We start from the raw sequence: 23,828 nt of genomic DNA on the forward strand, positions 1-23,828 counted from the left end.
ATTTTGGGGTTGGTTCTGGGGGATTTGGGGGTTGATTCTGGAGGATTTTGGGGTTCTGGGGGATTTTCGGGTTCCGGGGGATTTTGGGGTTTGGGGGATTTTGGGGTTCAGGGGATTTTGGGGTCCCAGGATATTTTGAGGTCCTGGGGGATGTTGGGTTCCGGGGGGATTTTGGGTTTGGTTCTGGGTGATTTTGGGGTGATTTTGGGGTCTCTCACCTCCATCTCCCTGGCCAGCGAGGTCCCGGGGCCCAGGCTGGGTGCCACCATCGCGGGGGTGACAGGGAACTTGGGGGGCAGTTGGGGACAGCGGCGCAGCAACACGGGGTTCACCCCGCTCAGGAACTGCTCCCCGAAAAACGCGTCCTCCTGCCAGTGCTGCACCACGTACTCTGGGGGGGGGACAGGGACGCTTGGGGACACCTTGGGGACATCTCTGGGACACCCCCAGGGCCCTGAGTCCTCCCCCAGTGACCCCAAACTGCTGGGATGCCACCAAGGCCACCCATGTCCCCTCACTGGGTTCCCTCCTGTAACCCCAAATTCCTGGGACACCCCCATGTCCCCTCCAGTGTCCCCTCAGTTCCCTCCTGTGTCCCTGTGTGTCACCAATGTCCCCAGCGTCCCCCAATGTCCCAAATACCCCCAATCCCCGCAATGTCCCCAGTATCCCCATGTCTCCCAGGTCCCCAGTGTCCCAAATCCCCCCGATGTCCCCAATATCCCAAATGCCCCCAGACCTGACAATGTCCCCCTGATGTCCCCAGTGCCCCCAATGCCCCCAATATCCCCATGTTCCCCTGATGTCCCCAATATCCCGACCCCCCCAGACCCCACAATGTCCCCAATGCCCCCAGACGCCCCAATGTCCCCAATATCCCCAGCATCCCCAGACCCCCGATGTCCCCCTGATGTCCCCACCGGTGACAGGGGTGTGGAAGCAGCGGAACACGCGGGTCATCGCGTCCACGCTGGGCCACGAGGTGGGCCGGGCCAGGAACCCCCGCAGCTTGGCCTCCAGGTTCCTGGGGACATCAGGGGACATTGGGGACATCGGGGGCTATGGGGGCATCGGGGGACATGGGGGCATTGGGGGACAGTGGGGACATCATGGGGATGGGGACATTGGGGGACATGGGGACGTTGGAGGACACAGGGACACTGGGGGACATGGCGACATTGGGGACATGGAGACCTTGGGGGCACTGGGGACATCAGGGGGATTGGGGACATGGGGAGGTTGGGGACACAGGGACATTGGAGGGTGATGGCGACAGTGGGGACATGGAGACCTTGGGGGCACTGGGGACACTGGGGGACACAGGGGCACTGGGGGACATGGGGACGTTGGGAGACATGGGGACATTGGGGACCTGGGGGGACACAGAAATACTGGGGGACACAGGGACACTGGGGATGCAGGGGGACATGGGGACATTAGGGATCATGGGACATTGGGATTTGGGGGATACGGGGATTTGGGGGGACATGGGGACATTGAGGACATTGGGGGACATAGGGACAATTGGTGGTCACAGTGACATTGGGGACATTGGGGACACTGGGGGATATGGGGACATTTGGCAGTCACAGTGACATTGGGGGACACAGGGACATTTGGTGGTCACAGTGACATTGGGGACATTGGGGGACACTGGGACATCTGGTGGCCACAGTGACACTGGGGACATTGGGGACATTGCGGGGACAGGTTGGGGACATCGGGGATTGTGGGAGGGACAGAAGGACATGGGGGACAGATGGAGGGGACAGGGATGGATGGGGGGACACAGCAGAAGGGACACTGGGGACATTGGGGGGCGCAAGGACCCAGGAGGGGCAGCTGGGGACAGGGAGGGGCGTGGCTTAGGTGAGGGGCGTGGCTTAGATGAGGGGCGGGACCAGGACTGGTTTAGACCAATGGGGTAAGAGGGTGGAGCTTGGAGGGGCGGGGCAAAGACCGAATGGGCGGGGATAGTGGGGCAGGGGGTGGAGTCACGGATGGGGCGTGGCTTGGAGGGGGCGTGGCCAGGTTGGGGTTATTCCAGGTCAGCAGGGACAGATTGGGGGTGGATTTTGGGGTCAGGAAGGGTTAAGGGTGGACAAAGGGTCAGTGGTCACTCAGTGGTCATTCAGGGGTCAGTGGTCACTCAGTGGTCAGACAGGGGTCAGGAGGGGACTGGGGATCAGGTGAGTGCAGGCAGAGCAGGGTCAGGGGTCATGCAGGGGTTGGGGGTCAGGGTGGGCCAGTGGTCACTCAGGGTCACTCAGGGGTCAGTGGTCACTCAGTGGTCACTCAGGGTCACTCAGTGGTCACTCACGCAGCGCTGCCCCGCAGGTAGAAGGCCGTGGCCTTGGGCAGGGAGTAGCTTAGGGGTCAGGGGTGGGTCAGGGTTAGGTTGGGGTGGGTCAGTGGTCACTCAGGGGTCAGTGGTCACTCAGTGGTCACTCAGTGGTCACTCACGCAGCGCTGCCCCGCAGGTAGAAGGCCGTGGCCTTGGGCAGGGAGTAGCTCAGGTCAGGGTCCAGCGGTGTCCCCAAGGGCAGCGCCCAGGGCAGGCCTGGGGCGAACGGGGCCAGCCTGGGGACACGGTGACACAGCAGGGTCACTCAGGGGGGACACAGGGGTGACAACACTGGGGGGACACAAGGGGATCACTCAGAGGGTGACACAGGGACACAGGAGGGTCACTCAGGAGGGGACACAGGGGGTGACAACACCGGGAGGACACAGGGGTCACTCAGGGGATGGCAACACCAGGGGGACAGAGGGACAGTAGGTAACACGGGGTGACAACACCAGAGAGGGACAATAACAGGGAAACACCGCTGGGGACACACACACACACCTGGGGGTGACACAGTGCCACCCCGGAGGTGACAGGGACACACCTGGGGGTGTCACCCGCCGGGAGGTGACACGGTGCCACCTGTCCCCTCACCTGTAGCGCCGGCGCTGCTGCACCAGGTGTCGCCGGCGCTGCCGCTGCAGCCGCGGGTGTCGCTCCATGGCCGGCGTGGTGGCTGCAGGTGACACCGTGAGGGACACGGGGGACAGGCAGGTGTCCCCAGGTGTCCCCAAGTGTCCCCAGGCCGTACCTGTGCCCTCGGGCAGCTCCCAGGTGCCATAGCCCTCCAGCCAGCGGTAGCACGGGAAGTGGAAAGGACCGAGGTGAGCAGCGTCATCGGCGTCACCTGCGGTGGCACAGGTGTCACCTGAAGTGGTGATGTCACCTCTACTGTCACAGTGTCACCTGACGTGGTGACGTCACATCTACTGTCACAGGTGTCCCTTTTGCAGGGGTGATGTCACCTGTACTGTCACAGGTGCCACCTGTAGGGGTGATGTCACCTCTGCTGTCACAGGTGTCCCTTGTGCAGGGGTGACACCACCTGTGCCATTACAGATGTCACCTGTGGCAGTGGGGACATCACTGTGGCAGTGCTGAGGTCACCTGCCAGGACCACAGGTGTCACCTATGGAAGTGGTGATGTCACCTGTGGCAGTGGTGATGTCACTTTCAGTGTTATGAGTGTCACCTGGGCAGAGATTGTGATGTCACCTGCAGTGTCACAGGTGTCACTTTTGGAGCTGGTGACACCACCTATAGTGTCACAGGTGTCACCTACAGAGATTGTGATGTCACCTGCAGTGTCACAGGTGTCACTTTTAGAGCTGGTGACACCACCTATAGTATCACAGGTGTCACTTTTGGAGCTGGTGACACCACCTATAGTGTCACAAGTGTCACCTACAGAGATTGTGATGTCACCTGCAGTGTCACAGGTGTCATTTTTAGAGCTAATGACATCACCTGCAGTGTCACAGGTGTCACTTCTGCAAGCAGTGACATCACCTGTACTATCACAAGTGTCACCTGCGGCAGTGCCGATGTCACCTGTGCCGTCACACCTGTCACGACGTCACCTGCAGGGCCATCACCGTTACCTGTGGTGGCAGTGATGTCACCCGCAGTGTCCTCAGGCTCCTCCTCCAGCTCCTCCTCCTCCTCCGGGTCCTCCTCCTCATCGGTGTCCCCTGTCCCCTCGCTGTCCCCTGTCCCCTCGTCCTCTGTCCCCTCATCCTCTGTCACCTCGTCCTCCTCGTCCTCCTCGTTGTCACTGTCCTCGCTCTCGTCCTTGCTGTCCTCGCTCTCGTCCCCGCTGTCCTCGCTGTCCCCACACTCCCGGGGGGTCGCGGCGGTGTCCCCAAGCTGTCCCCACACGCTGAGGGTCTCCAGGTACCAAGAGCTCTCGGGGAGACCTCCGCAGGGACCTTTGTGCACCTGGACCAGCAGCAGGCGGCCCAGGGGACTGGGGACACGGACCTCGTACTCTGTCACCTGAGGGGACACCAATGGGGACAGTGTCAGAGTGTCATTGTCACTGACTGCCCCAGGGGACAGGGGACACGGACCTCGTACTCTGTCACCTGAGGGGACACAGGGACATCAATGGGGACAGTGTCAGAGTGTCATTGTCACTGACTGCCCCAGGGGACGGGGACAGGGGACACGGACCTCGTACTCTGTCACCTGAGGGGACACAGGGACATCAATGGGGACAGTGTCAGTGTGCCACTGTCACTGACTGCCCCAGGGGACAGGGGACACAGACCTCGTACTCTGTCACCTGAGGGGACACCAATGGGGACTGTGTCAGTGTGTCATTGTCAGTGTGTCACTGTCACTGACTGCCCCAGGGGACAGGGGACACGGACCTCGTACTCTGTCACCTGAGGGGAAACGGGGACAGGGTGAGTGTGTCATTGTCACTGTGCCACTGTCACTGTGCCAGTCTGTGCCATTGCCACTGTCTGCCAGTGCCACTGTCACTGACTGCCCAGGGGACACGGACCACGTCCTCTGTCACCTGAGGGGACACAGGGACATCAATGGGGACAGTGTCAGAGTGTCAGTGTGTCATTGTCACTATGCCATTGTCACTGACTGCCCCAGGGGACAGGGGACACGGACCTCGTACTCTGTCACCTGAGGGGACACAGGGACATCAATGGGGACAGTGTCAGTGTGTCATTGTCACTGTGTCACTGTCACTGACTGCCCCAGGGGACAGGGGACATGGACCTTGTACTCTGTCACCTGAGGGGACACCAATGGGGACAGTGTCAGTGTGTCATTGTCAGTGTGTCATTGTCACTGACTGCCCCAGGGGACACAAATCTTGTCCTCTGACACCTGAGGGGACATGGGAACAGGGTCAGTGTGTCACTGTGTCATTGTCATTGTCACTGACTCACTGACTGCCCCAGGGGACAGGGGACACGGCCTCGTACTCTGTCACCTGAGGGACATGGGGACATTTACAGGGATAGTGTCAGTGTGTCATTGTCACTGAGTCATTGTCAGTGACTGCACCAGCAGCTGCCCCAGGGGACAGGGGACACGGATCTTGTATTCTGTCACCTGAGGGGACATCAATAGGGACATCAATGGGGACAGTGTCAGTGTGTCATTGTCACTGTGCCACTGTCACTGACTGCCCCAGGGGACAGGGAACACAGATCTCATACTCTGTCACCTGAGGGGACATCAATAGGGACATCAATGGGGACAGCGTCAATGTCACTGAACATTGTGCTCTGTCACCTGTGGGAGGACACTGGGGACAGAGTCAGTGTGTCACCAAATCAGGTATTCAGTCACCTGTTGGGGGACATAACTGGGGACATTGTCACTGCCACCACACCAAGCACTCAGTCACTTGCACAGGGACATTGTCACTGTGTCACTGTCACTGTGTCACTGTGTCACTGTGTCACTGTCACCGTGTCACTGTGTCACCGCACCAGGCACTGGGTGTGCTCAGGGGACACTGGGAGGCAGCAAAGTCACCCGCCCGTGTCACTGTCACCGTGGCTGTGCTGTTGTCACCTGGCTATGGAGCTGTCACCCCTGCGGTGTCACTGTCACCATCACTGTGTCACCATTGCTGCAGTGCTGTCACCATCACCAGGCCACCGTTGTCACCTTCACAGCATCATTACTGTCACCATCACCAGGCCACCATCTCTGTCACCATCGTCACCATCACCGCATCGTTGTTGTCACCATTGCTGTGTTATTGTCACTGTCACCATCACCAGGCCACCGTTGTCATCACTGCCATGTCACTGTTGTCACCATCACCAGGCCACTGTTGTCACCTTCACAGCATCACTGCTGTCACCATCACCAGGCCACCATTGCCATCACCGTTGTCACCTTCACAGCATCATCACTGTCACCATCACCAGGCCACCACTGCCGTCACCACTGTCACCACTGCTGTGTTACTGTCACTGTCACCTTCACCAGGCCACCGTTGTCACCATTGCTGTGTCACCGTTGTCACCATCACTGCATCGTTGTCGCCATTGCTGTGTTACTGTCACTGTGTCACCATCACCAGGCCACTGTTGTCACCACTGTGTCACCATTACTGTGTCACCATCACCAGGCCACCATCACCGTGCCACCGTTGTCACACCGCTGTGCCACCATCACCATGTCACCGAGCCACCATCACCCACTGTGAAAGTGTCACCGTGTCACCATCATTGCGCCACCGCTGTCACCACGGCTGTGTCACCACCACGGTGCCAGCGTTGCTGTCACCGCTGTCAACACCACCGTGTCACCAGCACCCACTGGGGGACAGTGACACCCGTGTCACCACCCTGCATCGCCATTGCCACACTGCTGAGTCACCACCCCGTGTCCCCTGCCCCACCCTGCGGAGGATGGTGACACATGTGTCCCCAGGGCCACCCACGGAGGGTCACCTGTCACAGCCCCGCCCTGGGTGTCACCCCCACGTCACCGAGTGTCCCCCACCCCCATCAACGCCGGGAACCCTTTCTGGGGTCCTGGGGACATTGGGGGGCTGGGGGACACTGTGGTCCCTTCCCCGGGGCTGCTCCTCTCTGAGGGGACACAGATGTCCCCCAGCCCCCCCAAAAAGGGACACAGATGTCCCCCAGCCCCCCCAAAAAGGGACACAGATGTCCCCCAGCCCCCCCAGAAAGGGGAGCCAGGAGTCGGGGTGTCCCCAAGAGGAGACCCAGCCCCCAGGAGGTGACCCAGGTGTCCCACGGGGGGCACTCATGCCCTCCCCAGCTGTCTGGGTGTCCCCCAGGCCACACCCGAGGTGACCCAGGTCCCCTCCAGCCCCCCCAGAGGTGACACAGCCCCCCCCAGCGTCCCCACTCTAACCCCCCAGAGCTGTCACAGTTTCCCCCAAGTATCTCCAGGTCACCCCCAGAGGTGACAACGACCCCACAGGGCCCCTCAGACCCTTCCAGAGGTGACACAGCCCCTCCAGGACACCCCCGGAGCTGTCACAACCCACTCAGGTACCTCCAGGTCACCTCAAGAGGTGACAATGACCCCTCAGGGCCCCTCAGACCCTTCCAGAGATGACAAAACCCCCCGAGTGTCCTCCATCTAATCCCCCTGAGCTGTCACAGCCCCCCCCAGGTACCTCCAGGTCACCACCAGAGGTGACAACGACCCCTCAGACCCTTCAGCTCCTCACTCCCCTCACATCCCCAATTCCCCTCATAATCCCCAATTCCCTCACAGCTCCCTCATTCCCCCTCACATCCCCAACTCCCTCACAGCCCCGATTCCCTCAAAATCACCCAATTCCCTCACATCCCAAATTTCCTCACATCCCAATTCCCCCCAAAATCCCCAATTCCCCTCAAAATCCCCAATTCCCCTCACATCCCCAATTCCCTCACATCCCTCAATTCCCTCACATCCCAATTCCCTCATAATCCCCAATTCCCCTCACATCCCAAATTTCCTCACAGCCCCAATTCCCCTCACAGCTCCCCAATCCCCTCACAGCCCCTCACTCCCCTCACAGCCCAAATTCCCTCAAAATTCCCCACTCCCCTCACAGCTCCCTCATTCCCTCACAGCCCCTCACATCCCCAATTCCCCTCAAAATCCCCAATTCCCCTCAAAATCCCCAATTCCCTCACAACTCCTCACTCCCCTCACAGCTCCCAATTTCCTCACATCCCAATTCCCCTCACAGCCCCAATTCCCTCACAGCTCTCTCATTCCCTCACAGCCCCAATTCCCCTCAAAATCCCCAATTCCCCTCACATCCCCAATCCCCTCAGAGCTCCTCACTCCCCTCACATCCCCATTCCCCTCACAGCTCCTCACTCCCCTCACAGCCCCTCATCCCCTCACAGCCCCAATTCCCTCACAGCCCCAATTCCCTCACAGCTCCCAATTCCCCTCACAGCCCCTCACTCCCCTCACAGCTCCCTCATTCCCTCACAGCCCTAATTCCCTCACAGCTCCCAATTCCCCTCACAGCCCCTCACTCCCCTCACAGCTCCCCTCTCCCCTCACAGCCCCAATTCCCTAACATCCCCAATCCCCTCAGAGCTCCTCACTCCCCTCACAGCCCCTCACTCCCCTCACAGCCCCTCACTCCCCTCACAGCTCCTCACTCCCCTCACAGCCCCATTCCCCTCACAACTCCTCACTCCCCTCACATCCCCATTCCCCTCACAACTCCTCACTCCCCTCACAGCTCCCAATTCCCCTCACAGCCCCTCACTCCCCTCACAGCCCCTCACTCCCCTCACATCCCCATTCCCCTCACTCCCCTCACTCCCCTCACCCGTCCCTCCATCCCCCGCCGTGTCTCACCGCGCCGATGCCGAAGTCCGGCCCCCACCGATCCAGCGGGGTCCTGGGGCTGCTCCCGCGGCTCCCCACGAGCGTCACGGCGATGGCGTCGCTGGTTCCGGCGGCGGGAGCGGTGCCGGTGCGAACCCGCACCCTGTACACGGCCATGGCGGCGGCCGGGCGGTGATTGACGCGGGGCGGAGCCAATCGCGGCGAGCCTCACGCGCGCCCCACCCAATCGGAGCGCGGCGTGCGGGGGCGCGGCCAATCGCGGCGCGGGGCGGGGAAAGGGGGCGGGGAGAAACCGTCACTTCCGCCTTCACTTCCGGCGCCGCTTCCGGGTGCGATGGACCCCGAGTTCGACGATGTGGTGGCGGTGGAGGATCTGATGGTGAGGCCACGCCTCTCGGAGCGTTGGCACGCCCCCTTTTGACCACGCCCACCCCATGGACCCCCCCAACTGCCGCGACCCCCCCGGCCACGCCCCTTTTGCACCCGGCCCGCGCCCCCCTGCCCGCGCTGGCCGCCATGGCCACGCCCCCTTCGCGGTAGCCACGCCCTCCGGTGTGGCCACGCCTCCTTATGCATGGCGGCGCCCCTTCGGGACCCCCCCGACCCTCGGTCCTGGCGCGCCCCGGGTTAGCCCCGCCCACTTTTGAAATAGCCCCGCCCCAATGCTGAATGCCCCGCCCACTAACCAAGCCCCGCCCCCAACGCTGAATGCCCCGCCCATTAACCACGCCCCGCCCCTAGTGCCCCCCAGTGCCTCCCTGCAGTGCTCCCAGTATCTTCCCAGTATCCTTCCCAATGTGCCCAGTGCTACCGGTATCCTCCCAGTTACCCTCTCTGTGCTCCCAGTTACCTCTCCCCAGTGCTCCCAGTTTACTCCCAGTTACCCTCTCCAGTGCTCCCAGTTACCTCCCAGTTACCCTCTCTGTGCTCCCAGTATGCTCCCAGTAACCTCCCTCCAGTGCTCCCAGTCACCCCCCTCCAGTGCTCCCAGTTTCCTCCCAATTTCCTCCCTCCAGTTCTCCCAGTTACCTCTCCCCAGTGCTCCCAGTTTCCTCTCAGTCACTCCCCTCCAGTGCTCCCAGTTTCCTCTCCCCAGTGCTCCCAGTTACCTCTCCCCAGTGCTCCCAGTATCCTCCCAGTTTCCTCCCCAGTGCTCCCAGTGTGGTCAGTGTCTCCCCATATCCCCAAGTGACTCCCCCAGACCCCTGGTCCATTTGACCCCTAAGGCCCCACCCCGTGACCTCTGACCCCATGACCCCTGTGCCCCCAGACTGCCATAACTGCTGACCCCAATGACCCCATAACTCCTGACCCTAATGACCCCATAACTCCTGACCCTAATGACCAAATGACCCCATAACTCCTGACCCTAATGACCAAATGACCCCATAACTGCTGACCCTAATGACCTCATGACCCTGACCCCAATGACCAAATGACCCCATAATGCCTGACCCTAATGACCCCATAACTGCTGACCCCATGACCAAATGACCCCAATGACCCCATGACCCTGACCCCAATGACCCCATTACTGCTGACCCCAATGACCCCATGACTGCTGACCCAAATGACCCCATAACTGCTGACCCCTAACCCCATGACTGCTGACCCCAATGACCCCATAACTGCTGACCCAAATGACACCATAACTGCTGACCCCAATGAACCCATAACTGCTGACCCTAATGACCCCATGACTGCTGACCCCAACCCCATGACTCCTGACCCCATAACTGCTGATCCCATGACTGAATGACCCCATAACTGCTGACCCCAATGACTCCATAACTGCTGACCCCAATGACCCCATAACTGCTGACCCCATGACGAAATGACCCCTTAAGTCCTGACCCCAATGACCCCATAACTGCTGACCCCATGATGAAATGACCCCTTAAGTCCTGACCCCTGACCCCTGACCTCCTGCCCCCAACGCCCCTGACCCCTGATGGCCTCTGACCCCAATGACCCCTGAGCTCCTGACCTCAACCCCTGTATCCCCATGGCCCCAATAACCCCCTGCCCACAATGACCCTGACCCCTGATAACCCCTGATGGCCCCAGACCCCGATGACCCTTGACCCCATGTCCCCATAACCCCCTGATGACCCTTTTCCTCATGACCCCACTGACCTCTCCCTCTCTGTCCCCCCGTCCCACGCCCCCCATGTCCCCCACTGACCCCTCCCGTTCCCTGCTGACCCCCATGATCCCAATTCCCACCCATCCCCCTGTTCTCCAGTGTCCCCTGATGTCCCCCAATGTCCCCTCCAATCCCTTCCATGTCCCCCGATGTCCCCCCCCATCCCCCTGACCCTCCCGTGTCCCCTAGTGTCCCACACTGTCCCTGATGTCCCCTCGTGTCCCCAATTCCCCCTGTGCCCCCACCCCCTGACCCTCTTGTGTCTTCCCCAGTGTCCCCGCTGTCCCCGATGTCCCCTCGATGTCCCTCGATGTCCCCAGTGCCCCTCCCCTGACCCCCTGTGTCCTCCAGTGTCTACGCTGTCCCCCATGTCCCCTAATGTCCCCGATGTCCCCCCATGTTCCCCGATGTCCCCAGTGCCCCACTCCCTGACCCCCCGCATCCCCTAGTGTCCCACGCTGTCCCCGATGTCCCCATGTCCCCACCCGCTGACCCCCTGTGTCCCACAGAGTCTCCCATTCCCCGAGTCCCCGATGCCCCCGATGCCCCCGATGTCCCCATGCCCCCGATGCCCCCGATGCCCCCGATGCCCCCCGATGTCCCCGATGTCCCCATGTCCCCGTTGTGCGCAGGCGCTGGAGCGGCGCTATGCGGAGGAGCGGCAGAAGGGGGCGCTGTCGCGGCAGTGCCGGTTCGAGTACGGCTGGGGGCTCGTGAGGAGCCGCTATGGAGAGGACATCGCCCGCGGGGTGGCGCTGCTGGGCGGTGAGGGCGGGGCTTGAAAAGGGGGCGGAGCTAGGGGCGGGGTCTATACAGTACTGACATTGCCCGCGGGGTGGCGCTGCTGGGCGGTGAGGGCGGGGCTAAAACTGGGGGCGGGGCTAGGGGAGTGGCTTATAAAATACCGGCATTGCCCGCGGGGTGGCGCTGCTGGGCGGTGAGGGCGGGGCTTGAAAAGGGGGCGGGGCTAAAGCAGGGGGCTGGATTTATGCAGTGCTGCTGGGCGGTGAGGGCGGGGCTACAATGGGGCGGGGCTAGGGGAGGGGCTTATGCAGTACTGACATCACCCGCGGGATGGCATTGCTGGGCGGTGAGGGGCGGGGCTACGGCAGGGGGTGGGGCTAGGGGAGGGGCTTGTACAATACTGACATCGCCCAGGGGGTGGCGCTGCTGGGCAGTGAGGGGTGGGGCCTGAACGGGGGTGGGGCTAACGCTGGGGGCGGGGTTTGTACAGTACCGACATCGCCCACAGGGTGGCGCTGCTGGGCGATGAGGGGCGGAGCTAAAATTGGGGCGGGGCTACAGCAGGGGCGGGGTTTCTACAGTACCGACATCGCCCACAGGGTGGCGCTGCTGGGCGGGGCCTGAGTGGGGGCGTGGCCATGGCAAGGGGGCGGGGTTACAATGGGGAATATGGTGGTGGCAATGGAGTCTGAGAGGCCATAAGGCAATTTGGGGGCATTATGGGGAATTATGGGAGAGTTTTGGGGTGTTGTTGGGGTTGTGGTCATTATGGGGGAAATATTCGGGATTTTGGGGTTTTGGGGTTTTGGGGTTTGGGGTTTTGGGGTTTTGGGGTTTGGGGTTTTGGCGATTTTGGGATTTTGGGGTTTTGGGGTTTGGGGTTTGGGGATTTTGGGGTTTTGGGGTTTTGGGGTTTGGGGTTTGGGGATTTTGGGATTTTGGGGTCTCTCGGGGGTTCATGGCTCTGCTCCTCCACCCAGAGCTGCTGCCCGAGACTCCCCCGGAGGAGCAGCGTGACGTCCTCTTCTACCTGGCCCTGGGCAACTACCGGCTCAAGGTGGGGACAGCGGGGACATCGGGGGGATTTGGGACATTGGGGACATTGGAGACATCAGGGAGACATCGGGGATATGGGGGATATCGGGGAACACTGGGGACATTGGAGACATCAGGGAGACAGGGGAACATCGGGGGGATTTGGGACATTGGGGACATCGGGGACATGGGGGATATCGGGGACATCGGGGGGATTTGGGACACTGGGGACATCGGGACATCAGGGGGACATCAGGGATATGGGGGATATCGGGGATATCGGGGACATTAGGGGACATTGGGGACATTGGGGGCCACGGGGGACGTTGGGGACGCAGGAGACATGAAGGACATGGGGACATGAGGGAGACACGGGGGACAGGGAGAACACGGGAGGGTCAGGGGAGGTGACAGGGGGGTGACAGGGCTGTCCCCACCTGTCCCCGCAGGAGCACGAGTGCTCGCTGGAGCACCTGGAGCAGGGGACAGGGGCCAGAGGGTGACAAGGGGGTGACAGTGGGGTGACAGGGAGGTGACAGGGAGGTGACGGGGGTGACAGGGCTATCTCCAGTTGTCTCCAACTGTCCCCAGCTGTCCCCACAGGAGCACAAGCGCTCCCTGGAGCAGGGGACAGGGGTCAGAGGGGGACAGAGGGGTAACAGGGCGGTGACAGGGAAGTGGCAGAGGGTTGGCAGGAGGTGGCAGGGCTGTCCCCAACTGTCACCACAGGAGCACAAGCGCTCCCTGGAGCACCTGGAGCAGGGGACAGGGGCCAGAGGGTGACAGGGAGGTGACGGGGGGGGACAGGGAGGTGACAGGGAAGTGGCAGGGAGGTGGCAGGGGGGTGGCAGGAGGTGGCAGGGCTGTCCCCACCTGTCCCCGCAGGAGTACGAGCGCTCCCTGGAGCACCTGGAGCAGGGGAGGGCGGTCAGGGAGGTGACAGGGAGGTGACAGCGCTGTCCCCAACTGTCCCCACCTGTCCCCACAGGAGTACGAGCGCTCCCTGGAGCACCTGGAGCAGGGGAGGGCGGTCAGGGGGTGACAGGGAGGTGGCAGGGAGGTGGCAGGGGGTGGCAGGAGGTGACAGCGCTGTCCCCAACTGTCCCCACCTGTCCCCACAGGAGTACGAGCGCTCCCTGGAGCACCTGGAGCGCCTCCTGGCGGCCGAACCGCAGAACTCGCAGGTGCTGCGGCTGCGCAGTCGCGTCCGGAGCCGCCTGAGGCGCGGTGAGGGGACAGAGGGGACACTGGGGACATGGGGACACTGGGGATATGGGGGGGACAGCGGGGGGACATGGGGGGACATCGGGGGGCCAAGGGGAGGTGACATGGGAGTGGCAGAGGTGCACACAGGAGGACCCACAGGGACCTATAGGGATTCACAGTGACCCAGAGTGACCGCAATGACCAAGAGTGACCCCAGAGTGACCCCAGAGTGACCCCAATGACCCAGAGTGACCCCTCCCCAGTGACCCAAATGACCCAGAGTGACCCAAAGTGACCCCAGAGTGACCCTCAGTGATCCCCAGAGCCCCAAAGTGACCCCCAGTGACCCCAGAGTGACTCTCAGTGATCCACAGAGCCCCAAAGTGACCCCAGAGTGACCCCAAGTGAACCCCCAATGACCCCAGAGTGACCCTCAGTGACCTCAAATCACCCAGAGAGACCCAGAGGGACCCCGAGAGCCCCACAGTGACCCCAGAGTGACCCTCGGTGACCCCCAATCACCCAAAGAGACCCCAGAGTGACCCCCCCGGTGACCCCACAATAGCTAAAAGTGACCCCAGAGTGACCCTTAGAGAGCCCCAGTAACCCAGAGTGACCCACGGAGCCCCAAAGTGACCCTGCAGTGATCCCAGAGTGACCCCAGAGTGACCCCCGAAGTGACCCAGAGTGACCCACGGAGCCCCAAAGTGACCTTGCAGTGACCCGAGTGACCCCCAGTCACTCAAAGTGACCCAGAGTGACCCACGGAGCCCCAAAGTGACCCTGCAGTGACCCCCCAGTGACCCCAGAGTGACCCCAAATCACCCAGAGTGACCCACAGAGCCCCAAAGTGACCCCTCCGTGACCTCTGTCCCCTCCTGTCCCCCCCAGAGGGACTGCTGGGCGCGGCCATCGTGGGGGGCGTGGTCATGGGCGTGGCCGGGCTGTTGGGCGTGGCCATCGCGCGCGCCCGGCAATGACCCCGCCCCTCCCCCGGCCCCGCCCCTCCCCCCACGGCCGCACGCACGCGGGGACAACGCGGTGACGTCACCGGGAACAGCGGAGTGACGTCATCAGAGGGACGCCGCGGCGGCGCGGTGACGTCGCGGTGACATCACGGCCGCCGCCCCTCCCCCCGTGCCTTGGGGACAGCAGTGTCCCCCCCGCCCCTCCCCCACTGTCCCCTCCCCCCGCTGTAAATAAACCTCGTTGGGCTCCGTGTGACGTCACTGATGGGGGAGGGGCCGGGCAGCGCCCATCCCCCACCCGGGGGTGGCTATGGGGACACTGGGGGGTGACCCTGCCAGTGACCCTGCAAGTGACCATCCATCCCCATGGTGGCCATGGCTCCAGATGACCGTGTGGTGACCTCTGACCCCTGTGACCTCACAGGTGACCGTTCCCATAGTGGTCACCACCTCAGGACTGACCATTCCCATGGTCACCACAACCCCACAGGTGACCACGGCCATCCCCATGGTGGCCACCACCCCATGGATGACCATGCCCATGATGGCCACAACCATCCCTTCAGTGGCCACCACCCCATGGATGACCAATCCCACAGGTGACCGTTCCCATGGTCACCATGACCCCACAGGTGGCCATGACCATCCCCACGGTGGCCACAACCACCCTCATCCGAACGACCCCTCTGGTGGCCACCACCCCCTGCTGACCACTCCCACAGTGGCCACAACCACCCCGGAGTAGCCACAAACCCTTGCTGACCACTCCACCAGTAGCCACCATCCCCTGCTGACCACCATCACAGCGGCCATGACCAACCCAGAGTAGCCAGAAGCCCCCCTGCTGACCACCCCCACGGTGGCCACGATCATCCCACAGTAGCCATAACCACCCCAGAGTGACCACCATCCCGTGCTGACCACTGTCCCACAGTGGCCACAACCACCTCAGAGTGGCCACCACCCCCTGCTGACCACCCCCACGGTGGCCACGCCCATCCCCAGCCCCACGGGTGGCCAAACCCCGCCTCCCGGTGGCCACGCTGACCGCTCCGGTTGCCCACGCCCCCCGGCCGCGCCCCCCTCGCCCCCCCGCGGCCGGTGGCCAGTGGCCAGCGCGGAGCCGGGTGCCGTAGCCAAGGATCCTTGGGGTTTATTCTGCTGCGGTTAACGAGCGCCCGAGCCCGGGGGGGGCGGGGGGGGCCCTGGGGACACCCTGGGGACCCCGAGGGGACACCGTGGGCGCCCCGCCCCCCGATATATATATAATTCATATTTATAATCGCAGTGGTCCTCGCCCCCTCCCCCTCCCCAAAAAAAAACCTGCCCCACCCCCACCCCGGGGCGCTGCCCCTCCCCCCCCGCCCCGCCCGCCGGATTTGGGGTGACACCAGGGCGTTGGTGGCCGCGGGGGGGTCGGGGGGTCCCCGGGCGGGGGGAGGGGCCCCCCAGGCCCCCCCTGGCCTCAGTCGTCGATGCAGATGACCTCTCCGCCCCGCGGCTCCTTCTTGTCCAGCCCCTCGGCCTCGCGCTCGCGCTTCACCAGCACCGGGGGGCCGTTGGCCGCTGCGGGGACACCGGGGGACAGCGGGGTCAGGGGGGACAGCCCCGGGGACAGCGGGGTCAGGGGGGACAGCCCCGGGGACAGCCCGTTCACACAGAGCCGGGGACACCCCAGTGACACACCCGGGACACCCCAGTGACACCCCAGTGACACACCCAGGGACAGCCCATCTGCACAGACCCGGGGACACCCCAGTGACACACCCAGGGATCCCCATGACATCCCATCCATGGACACTGCCGGGACCCCCAGTGACACCCCCAGGACCCCCGTGGACACCTCAGTGACACCCCATCCGCACAGACCAGGGGACACCCCAAGGGTACCCTCAGGACGCCCCAGTGACATCCCATCCAGTGACACCCCCAGGACCCCTTAATGACAACCCTATAGACCCCCATGGACAGCCCGAGGATGCCAGGGACACCCCATCCACACAGCCCCATGGACCCCCCAGTGACACCCCCGGGTCCCCATAATGACACCCCCAGGACCCCTCAGTGACACCCGCGGGGACACCCCTGGGCCCCCTAATGACACCGCCACGACCCTCTAATGACACCTTGGGCCCCCAGGGACACCCCCAGGGACACCCCAGTGACACTCCCAGGACCCCCCATGGTTTCTGGACCCCCCCAATGTCCCCAAATTTTGGTCCCTCCCCAGCGCCCCACTTTTTGCCCCCCAATGTCCCCAATTTCGGTTCCTCCCCAATGTCCCCATGTTTTTGGCCCCTCCCCCCGCAATGTCCCCATTCTGCCCCCCAATGTCCCCATTTTTGCTCCCCTGATGTCCCCATTTTGCCCCCCAATGTCCCCATTTTTGCTCCTCCCCAATGTCCCCAGTGTCCCCAGTTCTGCCCCCCCCCCCCGCTGTCCCCGTTTCTGGGGACCCTCGATGTCCCTGTTTTTGGTGTCACACCCCCGCTGTCCCCGTTTCTGGGGACACTCACCGGAGATGAAGGAGCCTGGTGGCATCTGGCTGTAGTTGGCCCCCCCGGGGGGTGGCAGGGCTCCGGCCGGGGGTGTCCCAAAGGTGCCCCCATAGCTCGGGGGGGTGGCGTAGGGCCCGGGCGGGAAGGTCTGGGGACAAGGGGACACCGCTGTCACCTCCCGCTGCCACCGACACCTCCCCGATGGCAGCGATGTCCCCTTGGCCAGCAGTGTCCCCAGGGTGGGGGGAGATGTCCCCAGGGTGGTTGGAAATGTCCCCAGGGCTAAGTGGATGTCTCAGTGCAGGTAGGGAATGTCCCCAGGGTGGGTGGCCAATGTCCCCAGTGTCCCTGGGTCAGAGTGCCAATGTCCCCAGGGCAGGTGAGCAATGTCCTCAATGTCCCTGGGTCAAAGTGCCAATGTCCCCAGGGCAGGTGAGCAATGTCCCTGAGTCACAGTGGGGACTGTCCCCAGGTCAAAGTGCCAATGTCCCCACAGTCACTGTGCCAATGTCCAAGAGTTACAATGCCAATGTCCCCACAGTCACCATGCCAATGTCCCCAGGTCAGGTGAGCAATGTCCCCATGTCCCGGTGCCAGTGTCCCCAGGTCAGAGTGCCAATGTCCCCAAGTCCCAGTGCCAATGTCCAATGGTCACCATGCCAATGTCCAATGGTCACCATGCTAATGTCCCCAGGTCACCAGATCAAAGTGCCAATGTCCCCAGGTCAGGTGAACAATGTCCCCAGGCCCCAGTGCCTATGTCCCCAGTGCCTACTGAATGGTGTCCCCGTGTCCCAGTGCCAATGTCCCTGGGTCAAAGTGCCAGTGCCCAAGGGTCCCAGTGCCAATGTCCCCGTGTCCCAGTGCCAACACCCAAGGGTTACAATGCCAATGTCCCCAAGTCACAGCAGGGAATATCCCCAGATCGAAGTGCCAATGTCCCCACAGTCCCAGTGCCAACGTCTCCAGGTCAAAGTGCCAATGTCCCCGTGTCCCAGTGCCAATGTCCCCAGCTCAGGTGAGCGATGTCTCCAGGTCCCAGTGCCAATGTCCAATGGTCACCATGCCAATGTCCCAGTGCCAATGTCCAATGTCCCCAGGTCCCAATGCTGATGTCCCCATGTCCCAGTGCCAATGTCCCCAGGGTCCCAGTGCCAATGTCCAATGTCCAATGGTCACCATGCCAATGTCCCAGTGCCAATGTCCCCAGGGTCCCAGTGCCAATGTCCCCAGGGTCCCAGTGCCAATGTCCAATGGTCACCATGCCAATGTCCCAGTGCTAATGTCCAATGGTCAAAGTGCCAATGTCCAATGTCCCCATGTCCCAGTGCCACTGTCCCCGTGTCCCAGTGCCACCATCCCCCGGTCTGCCCGCTGTCCCCGGTGTCCGTGGTCACTCACGGGCGGCGGGTGGCTCTCGGTGCCCTTGCTGGCCAGGCGGCTGAGGATGCTGCGCTCGGACATCTGCAGGCGCGCGGCGATGGGGGGGATGCGGGACAGCGTGGCCGGCAGGCGGGTGACATCGGCCTTCATGTCACTGAGCAGCTCCTCCAGCTGGTTCAGCACTGCGGGGACACAGGGACAGGACAGGACAGGGGACATCAGCGCGCGGCGTCCCGCACCTGCGCGGAGCTTGCTCACGGCTTACTCACAGCTTACAGCTTGCTCAGAGCTTGCTCAGAGCCTACTCACAGCTTACTCAGCTCATTTAGTGGTTACTAATGGCTTACTCATGGCTTACTCACAGCTTACAGCTTGCTCAGAGCTTACTCACAGCTTGCTCAGAGCTTACTCACAGCTTGCTCAGAGTTTACTCAGCTCATTCAGTGGTTACTCATGGATTACTAATGGCTTGCTCACAGCTTGCTCACAGCTTGCTCAGAGCTTACTCAACTCATTTAGTGGTTACTCATGGATTACAAATGTTTACTCACAGCTTACAGCTTGCTCAGAGCTTGCTCAGAGCTTGCTCGGCTCATTTAGCAGTTACTCATGGATTACTAATGGCTTACTCAGAGCTTGCTCACAGCTTACTCAGCTCATTTAGCAATTACTCATAGATTACTAACGGCTTACTCCCACGTTACAGGTTACTCCCACCTTACTCATCAGGTACTCACAGCTTACAGGTTACTCAAGCTCACGCACAGCTTATTTATAGTTTACTCACAGGTTACCCACAGCTCACTCAGAGGTTACTCATAGATTGTTCACAGGTTACATGCAGTTTACTAACAGCTTACTCAGAGAGGATAGCTTACTCATAGTTTATGCACAGATTACTCTCAGTTTACTCACAGATTACTCTGTTTACAGCTTACACAGAGGTTACTCTCAGCTTACACAGAGGTGACTGAGAGTTTACAACTTACTCACAGGTTATTCACAGCTTACTCATAGCTTACTCATGGGTTACTCAAAGCTCACAGGTTACACATAGGTTACTCACAGGTTACCAATGGGACATGGGGTGGGAAATACTCCAATGAGAACAGGCAGGGGGAGGAGCCTGGGAGTTACTCAAGGGATACTCAACCCCTACTCACCTGTGCGGGGGGAGGGGCTCAGGGGTGAGCCTTGAGTAGGCTGGGAGTACTCGGGGTTTACTCCTGACTTACTCCAGGTGTAATCTGGGGATACGCCTGGCTTACTCTGGGTGTGCCTCCCTCACACTGGAGATACTCCGGGTTTACTCATTAACTACACCGGAGATACTCCAGGCTTACTCCAGGGATACTCCTGGCATTAAACACACTGGAGATACTCTGGGTTTACTCATTAACTACACCAGAGATACTCCAGGTTTACTCCAGGGCAGCTCCGGCGCATGCAAACACCAGCACTACTCCAGCCTTACTCCCAGCATGCACCACGGCAGGGATACTCGGGGGATACTCAGGGGATACTCTGCAGAAACACCCCCGGGCGAGCAGGGAGGGAGGGCAGGAGGGGAAACCGAGGCACGAGCTACTCCAGAGATACACACAGGACAGGAACTAGGGACAAACTCCAGCTTTACACCACAGATACTCAGCAGAGACACCTCAGCGCCAAGCGACAGCCGCCCCGGGAGCCCCTCGACCCCGCCAGGCCTCACTCCGGGCTTACTCCGGACTTACTCGCACCCCACCCCCTGTCGGGCAGCTCCCCGGCCCCTCCCCGCCCTCCCCTGCCCCGAAGCGCACGCAGAGCAAGGATACACCGGGAGGCGGCGTTGGGAGCAAACCCCAGAACTTTAATCAAGCTTGCTGGACGCGTACAGAGCGGCGAGGCCTGCCAGGCCCGGGAGGCCTACGGAGCCTGCGAGGCCTACAAGGCCTGCGAGGCCTGCAAAACCCGCGAGGCCTACAAGGCCTGCAAGGCCTACAAAGCCTGCAAAGCCTGTGAGGCCTGCAAGGCCTACAAGGCCTGTGAGGCCCACAAAGCCTGTGAGGCCTGCAAAGCCTGCAAGGCCTGTGAGGCCTACAAGGCCTACGAGGCCCGCGAGGCCTACACGGGGCGTCCGCGCCGGCCGCGCCGTCCCGCCCGCCTCTTACCCTTGTGCAGCACGGCGTTCGCCGGCTTGTTGCCCGCCAGCGACTCCTTGGACAAGTGCTGGTGGCTCTCGGCCAGGCACTCGACCTCGGCGAAGCGCGTGTTGAGGGCCATGGCGGGGTGGCTGGGGTCCTGCGTCATGTTCAGGTAGGCGGCGCGGCGCAGCTGCTCCTCGATCACCAGCGCCTGCTCCAGCAGCTGCGGGGAGAGTTGGGGTCAGCGGGGTTGGGGGTGGGTGGGCAGCTAGAGGGGCAGCGGGGTGGGTGGGCGGCCATGGTCTCGGTCAGCGGCTGGAGGGTTCAGGTGTTTGTGGGGACAACCCTGACCTCGTCAACATCTGGAGGGTTCAGGTGTTTGTGGGGACAACCCTGATCTCATCAACATCTGGGGGATTCAGGTGTTTGTGGGGACAAGCCTGATCTCACCAACATCTGGAGGGTTCAGGTGTTTGTGGGGACAACCCTGATCTCACCAACATCTGGAGGACACAGGTGGCTGAGCATCCAACCCCAATGTCACCCCAAGCCCAGAGGATCCAGATGTTTGTGGGGCCAACCGTGCTATGACCCAAAGCCTCGAGGACCCAGGTGTTTGTTGGTCCAGATGTTTGTGGGGACAACCCTGACCTCACCAGCATCTGGAGGGTCCAGGTGTATGGGTTCAGCCCTGACCTTGTCAACATCTGGAGCCCCCCAGGTGTGCAGAGGCAGCCTTGGCCTCCTTCCTGCCCTTCCCAGCCCCGCCACGCCAGAGTGACCCCCATGGTGGCACCTGAGTGCCACCTTCACTGTCACCATGCCACCCTGTCACTCTCACTGTCACCTTCATGTCACCCTGTCACCCTGTGCCACCCTCACTGTGACCCTGTGCCAACCTGTCACCCTGTGCCACCCTGTCACCCAGCGCCACCCTGTCACTGTCATGTCACCCTGTCACCTTCGTGCCACCCCTGTGCCACCTTCACTGTCACCTTCATGCCACTGTTGTGCCACCCTGTCACCCGGTGCCACCCACACTGTCACCCCTGTGCCATTCTCACTGTCACCCCTGTGCCACTCTCACTGTCACCCTCGTGCCACCCTCTGTCACCCAGTGTCATCCTCACTGTCACCCAATGTCACCGTGACTGCCACCCAGTGCCACCCTGACTCTCACCCCATGTCACCCTCACTGTCACCCGGTGCCATCCTCCCTGTCCCCGGTGTCAACCTGTCACCCCATGCCACCCTGACTCTCACCCAATGCCACCCTCTCTGTCCCTGGTGTCATCTTCACTGTCACCCTGTGCCACCTTCACTGTCACCTCCGTGCCACCCCGGTGTCACCCTCCCTGTCCCCATGCCACCCTCCCTGTCCCCGCTGTCCCCTGGCGCTGACCTTGAAGCGTCGCGCGAGGAATTTGTTCTTCATCTCCAGGAAGTTCCCCTTGGACGCTTCGCCCTTGAAGGGCTCGTTGATGACCCCGAAGGCGCCGTCGTTCTGGATGTCCGTCCAGCGCGCGTAGCCGTGGCTGAGCGCTAAGGACTGACAACGTGTCACCGTGTCACTGTGTCACCTTGTCACCGTGTCACCCTGTGCCACCGTGTGTCACCGTGTCACCCCACCACACACACACACCCCCCAACACCCAACCACCACAACCCACCAAACACAACCACCCACCCCCCCACCACCACACCCCCACACAATCACCCTGCCACCTTGCCACGGTGTCACCAAATCATCACATCACCCTGTCCCCAACATCCCCCATATCCAGCGCGCGTAGCCGTGGCTGAGCGCTAAGGACTGACACCGTGTCACCGTGTGTCACCGTGCTGCCCTGTCACTGTGTCACCATGTCACCCTGTGCCACAGCATGTCACTGTGTCACCATGCTGCCCTGTCACCACATCATCACATCACCCCCCCAACACCCCACACCCACCACCCACAAACACACCCACCACACCCCCACCACACCACCACCCCACCACACACCACACACCCCCCCAACACCCCCAACCACCACCCACCAAACACACCCACCCACCACCCACCACACCCCCACCCACCCCACCACACACACACACCCCACCCACACCCCCCCAACACCCCCAACCACCCACCCACCAAACACACCCACCCACCACACCACCCACCCCACCACACCCACCCACCCCACCCACCACATCACCCTGTCCCCAACATCCCCCATATCCAGCGCACGTAGCCGTGGCTGAGCGCTAAGGACTGCCACCGTGTCACCGTGTGTCACCGTGCTGCCCTGTCACCATGTCACCGTGTCACCATGTAACCCTGTGCCACCGTGTGTCACTGTGTCACCCTGTCACCACATCATCACATCACCCTGTCCCAGACATTTCCCATATCCAGCGCGCGTAGCCATGGCTGAGCGCTAAGAACTGACACCGTGTCACCGTGTCACCATGTCACTGTGCTGCCCTGTCACCGTGTCACCCTGTGACCACATCATCACCTCACCCTGTCCCCAACATCCCCCATATTCAGCACACGGAGCCGTGGCTGAGCACTAAGGACTGCCACTGTGTCACCATGGGTCACTGTGTCACCCTGTCACCATGCTGCCTTGTCACCATATCATCACATCACCCTGTCATCTCATCACCCTGTCCCCAGCATCCCCCATATTCAGCACACGGAGCCGTGGCTGAGCGCTAAGGACTGGCACTGTGTCACTGTGTGTCACTGGGCCACCCTGTCACCCCTCACTGTGTCATCTTGTCACTGTGCCACCACATCGCCAGCACCACCTCCTCCGACTAGGACTGTCCCCAGTGTCACTGTCACCACTGTCCCCAATCTCACCACTGCCCGTGTCACTCAGCCCTGGGTCACCCTCATGGTGTTCTCACCCTCACCTTGGTGCCATTGCCACCAGCCTTGGGGACATCCCAAATCCCAAGGGGACATCCTGAATCCCATGGGGACATCCTGAATCCCACAGTGACACCCCGAATTCCCACAGGGACATCCTAAATTCCCAAAAGATACAGGACAATGCCGGCCAG

At 61.8% G+C, this 23,828-nt stretch overlaps 3 protein-coding genes and 1 long non-coding RNA gene across 11 annotated transcripts in view; 1 reads left to right on the forward strand and 3 right to left on the reverse strand.

Moving 5' to 3' along the window:
- Positions 1–8,977, reverse strand: part of LOC146423039 (polyunsaturated fatty acid lipoxygenase ALOX15B-like) — a 22,432-nt gene extending 13,455 nt beyond the window's left edge. For 4 of the 5 annotated variants that reach the window (XM_085045289.1, XM_085045292.1, XM_085045291.1 and 1 more), the window contains exons 1-7: positions 8,675–8,977; positions 3,949–4,342; positions 3,099–3,194; positions 2,942–3,023; positions 2,464–2,580; positions 921–1,024; positions 219–391 (exon numbers count right to left, since the gene is read on the reverse strand). In XM_085045289.1, the coding sequence (XP_084901415.1) occupies positions 219–391; positions 921–1,024; positions 2,464–2,580; positions 2,942–3,023; positions 3,099–3,194; positions 3,949–4,342; positions 8,675–8,821 (1,113 nt within the window). In that variant the 5' untranslated portion in view covers positions 8,822–8,977. The remainder of the gene's footprint in view (positions 1–218; positions 392–920; positions 1,025–2,463; positions 2,581–2,941; positions 3,024–3,098; positions 3,195–3,948; positions 4,343–8,674) is intronic. The other variant, XM_085045290.1, reaches the window with a different exon arrangement.
- Positions 4,953–6,623, reverse strand: LOC146423040 (uncharacterized). 2 transcript variants are annotated; one of them, XR_014847740.1, is made up of 3 exons: positions 6,331–6,623; positions 5,894–6,165; positions 4,953–4,990 (listed from the first exon to the last, which is right to left on the reverse strand). It is a non-coding gene; the product is annotated as an uncharacterized LOC146423040 (long non-coding RNA). The 2 variants fall into 2 exon arrangements; XR_014847739.1 differs by lacking the exon at positions 4,953–4,990 and adding an exon at positions 5,287–5,303.
- Positions 8,941–15,013, forward strand: FIS1 (fission, mitochondrial 1). Its single transcript, XM_085045296.1, has 5 exons — positions 8,941–9,044; positions 11,444–11,576; positions 12,536–12,612; positions 13,712–13,817; positions 14,688–15,013. Exons 1-5 carry the CDS (start codon positions 9,000–9,002, stop codon positions 14,774–14,776), a joined length of 450 nt encoding a protein of 149 aa, XP_084901422.1. The 5' UTR covers positions 8,941–8,999; the 3' UTR covers positions 14,777–15,013.
- A 1,092-nt stretch (positions 15,014–16,105) lies between these two features.
- CHD3 (chromodomain helicase DNA binding protein 3) overlaps positions 16,106–23,828 on the reverse strand; it is a 63,605-nt gene continuing 55,882 nt past the window's right edge. For 2 of the 3 annotated variants that reach the window (XM_085045245.1, XM_085045246.1), the window contains exons 36-40: positions 22,174–22,306; positions 20,799–20,994; positions 18,664–18,827; positions 17,281–17,410; positions 16,106–16,330 (exon numbers count right to left, since the gene is read on the reverse strand). In XM_085045245.1, the coding sequence (XP_084901371.1) occupies positions 16,230–16,330; positions 17,281–17,410; positions 18,664–18,827; positions 20,799–20,994; positions 22,174–22,306 (724 nt within the window). In that variant the 3' untranslated portion in view covers positions 16,106–16,229. Of the gene's footprint in view, positions 16,331–17,280; positions 17,411–18,663; positions 18,828–20,798; positions 20,995–22,173; positions 22,307–22,490; positions 22,571–23,828 lie in introns of those variants that run through there. The other variant, XM_085045247.1, reaches the window with a different exon arrangement.

Source organism: Lichenostomus cassidix, unplaced genomic scaffold (assembly GCF_008360975.1).
Source record: "Lichenostomus cassidix isolate B80296 unplaced genomic scaffold, HeHo_3.0 HiC_scaffold_34, whole genome shotgun sequence".
Taxonomy (NCBI): domain Eukaryota; kingdom Metazoa; phylum Chordata; class Aves; order Passeriformes; family Meliphagidae; genus Lichenostomus; species Lichenostomus cassidix.